The sequence below is a fragment of the Brassica rapa genome, chromosome A09 (genome assembly GCF_000309985.2).
Source record: "Brassica rapa cultivar Chiifu-401-42 chromosome A09, CAAS_Brap_v3.01, whole genome shotgun sequence".
In the NCBI taxonomy this organism is placed as follows: domain Eukaryota; kingdom Viridiplantae; phylum Streptophyta; class Magnoliopsida; order Brassicales; family Brassicaceae; genus Brassica; species Brassica rapa.
Genome location: NC_024803.2, coordinates 12,908,850 through 12,910,915, shown reverse-complemented (window position 1 = coordinate 12,910,915; position 2,066 = coordinate 12,908,850). Strand labels below are relative to the sequence as shown.

General features: G+C 34.1%; 1 protein-coding gene across 1 annotated transcript; it reads right to left on the bottom strand.

The window, feature by feature from the left end:
- Positions 1 to 547: 547 nt before the first annotated feature.
- Positions 548 to 1,687, bottom strand: LOC103839230 (auxin-responsive protein IAA4). The gene is made up of 3 exons (XM_009115734.3): positions 1,402 to 1,687; positions 1,011 to 1,313; positions 548 to 919 (listed from the first exon to the last, which is right to left on the bottom strand). Exons 1-3 carry the CDS (start codon positions 1,596 to 1,598, stop codon positions 844 to 846), a joined length of 576 nt encoding a protein of 191 aa, XP_009113982.2. The 5' UTR covers positions 1,599 to 1,687; the 3' UTR covers positions 548 to 843.
- Positions 1,688 to 2,066: the final 379 nt, after the last annotated feature.

Below are 2,066 nucleotides of genomic sequence, written 5' to 3'. Positions count from 1 at the left end.
TGAAAAAAAAACTCTGATTCCAAGTTTTGATAAATATTATCAGTTCCTTATTCATAAGTTTTAGATTATTTTAAGTGATAGTGGAGACAAAGGAGCACAGTTTAGTAGATTTACTTGTTGAAGGTGTGGGGGACCAAAGTATCAGTAGAAATCAAATTACATACAAAAGATAATATAAACATTTACAAAGTCCCAAAAATTATTCTCACTGCTCGATTAAGATTTCTGATATTTGTTTAATCTCTTTCTGCCTCTCTTTTGTGATTAAATATGTATAAATTAAGTTAAAAAGAAACTAGAATCCAAGGGCACTTGCTTACAAGTTGGCTATTTTTATATAATTTCTTCTATAATTAGCTCTGGTTTATAACTTCCTCTTTGTTGTGCTCATCTGCAAGTTAGGTTATAGCTTGATCCAATCAAAACCCATTAACAAGCTGTGGATTATTCTGATTAGGGCGTAATCCTAATATAAAATATTGGTTTTATGATCAGTGACATTTACTATGTTTGATAATGCATTTTTTCAAAAAGTTATACACAAATCTAGCAAAAAGAAGAGAACCATAACACAAAAATGGTTTCTGTTACATAAAAAAAAAAAGCAAACATAATGTTCAGATTCAGAACTTTCAAATAGCACACAATTATGCTTAACACCGTTTAAGCCTCTCACTGGTACATTTGTTACCATCAGAATCAAGAACACCACAAGAAAGTGAATACATTAACCGACAAGGTAAAGATTCACAGTTATGTTTATATGACATATCTTCCCCCGAAAACCCAAGCAAATTAGAGAAAACAGAAAAAAACTCTGTTTTTGAATCTTCTAGGGTTTTCTTAAACACCACAACCGAGACCTTTAGCTTCTGATCCTTTCATGATCCTTAGCCTCTTACAAGACGAAACAAACATCCTGTAACACAAACAAAAAACACCATTAATACATAAACACACACAAAAAAAAAACAGAAAGAACAATCTAAATGAAGAAAATGTTTACTTACTCCCAAGGAACATCTCCAACAAGCATCCAATCACCATCTTTGTCTTCATAAGTAGGCACAAACTCTGAGCCTTTATATCTTTCTCTCTCACAATATTCTCCCACAGAGAATTTAAACATGTTTTCAAGCGATTTCATCAATTCTGGATATTGCTTATACACCGTTAGATCTATCTTCCTCAGATAGGGAGCACCATCCATACTTACTTTCACATACATTCCTTGACCTTCAGATTCATTCTTCTTCGTCTGAATATTGTTCTTCCTGTAAGATCTTACAGGTGGCCATCCAACAATCTGAGCCCTGAAAATTGTAATAGATTAGATTAGATCAGATCAGATCTACAATCAGCAATACACCTTTTTCAGACAAAGTTTTCTACAACACTTACTTTGGAGGAGAGGCTGTTTCAGTTTTTCCGGTAGATTCAATATCTTTCTCAGTTTCAGGAAAGGCTCTTTTGTTGCTTTTACAGCAAGAAACCTTTTGTCTCTCCTCTTCACCTCCATCTTCTGTTCCTGGTAATCCTAGTCTCAGCTCTGTTGCCTTTAGGTTAACAAACTCATCACAAACTCCAACGTTTTCCATTTCTTAACTAGATTGGTCTTGAAAGAAAGAAACTCTGTTCTTGTGTGGTGTCTAGAGAGAGAAAGAGTTATTGTAATATAAGGGTTTGGAAGAAAGAGTGTTTTATAGTAATTGAAAGTCCTTTTGTAAATTTAGAAAAATAAAGATTATTTTTGAAAAAAAAATGAAGGAAAGAACTTAAGTTAAGGACAAAGGCAAAAGCTAAAGCTGTCGGGTAGCAAACAGTAGCATCAACTTTGATGCAAAGTGTGTCCCATCATTTTGGGGACATTCGTGGGACACTTTCATCTATAGCCAAAAGATACTTTCTTTGATCTTAATGGACGGTCTAGATACATTACCTATTTGCCTTGTTAACCCTAATTCGAGGAAGTGGGGTTAAAGTATGGTACACTCATGTGTAGAATACAAAAACCCTTTTTCGTTGGTTGAGCGTTTCGGGTTTGTAGGGTAAGCACTAGATGTTGC

Bases quoted from the DNA above. Each gene is read 5' to 3' on its own strand.
- LOC103839230 (XM_009115734.3), bottom strand. From the start codon at position 1,598: ATGGAAAACGTTGGAGTTTGTGATGAGTTTGTTAACCTAAAGGCAACA. The intron at 1,314-1,401 runs GTAAGTGTTGTA...TACAATTTTCAG, and splicing joins GAAACAGCCTCTCCTCCAAA to GGCTCAGATTGTTGGATGGC. The intron at 920-1,010 runs GTAAGTAAACAT...TTTGTGTTACAG, and splicing joins GTTGGAGATGTTCCTTGGGA to GATGTTTGTTTCGTCTTGTA.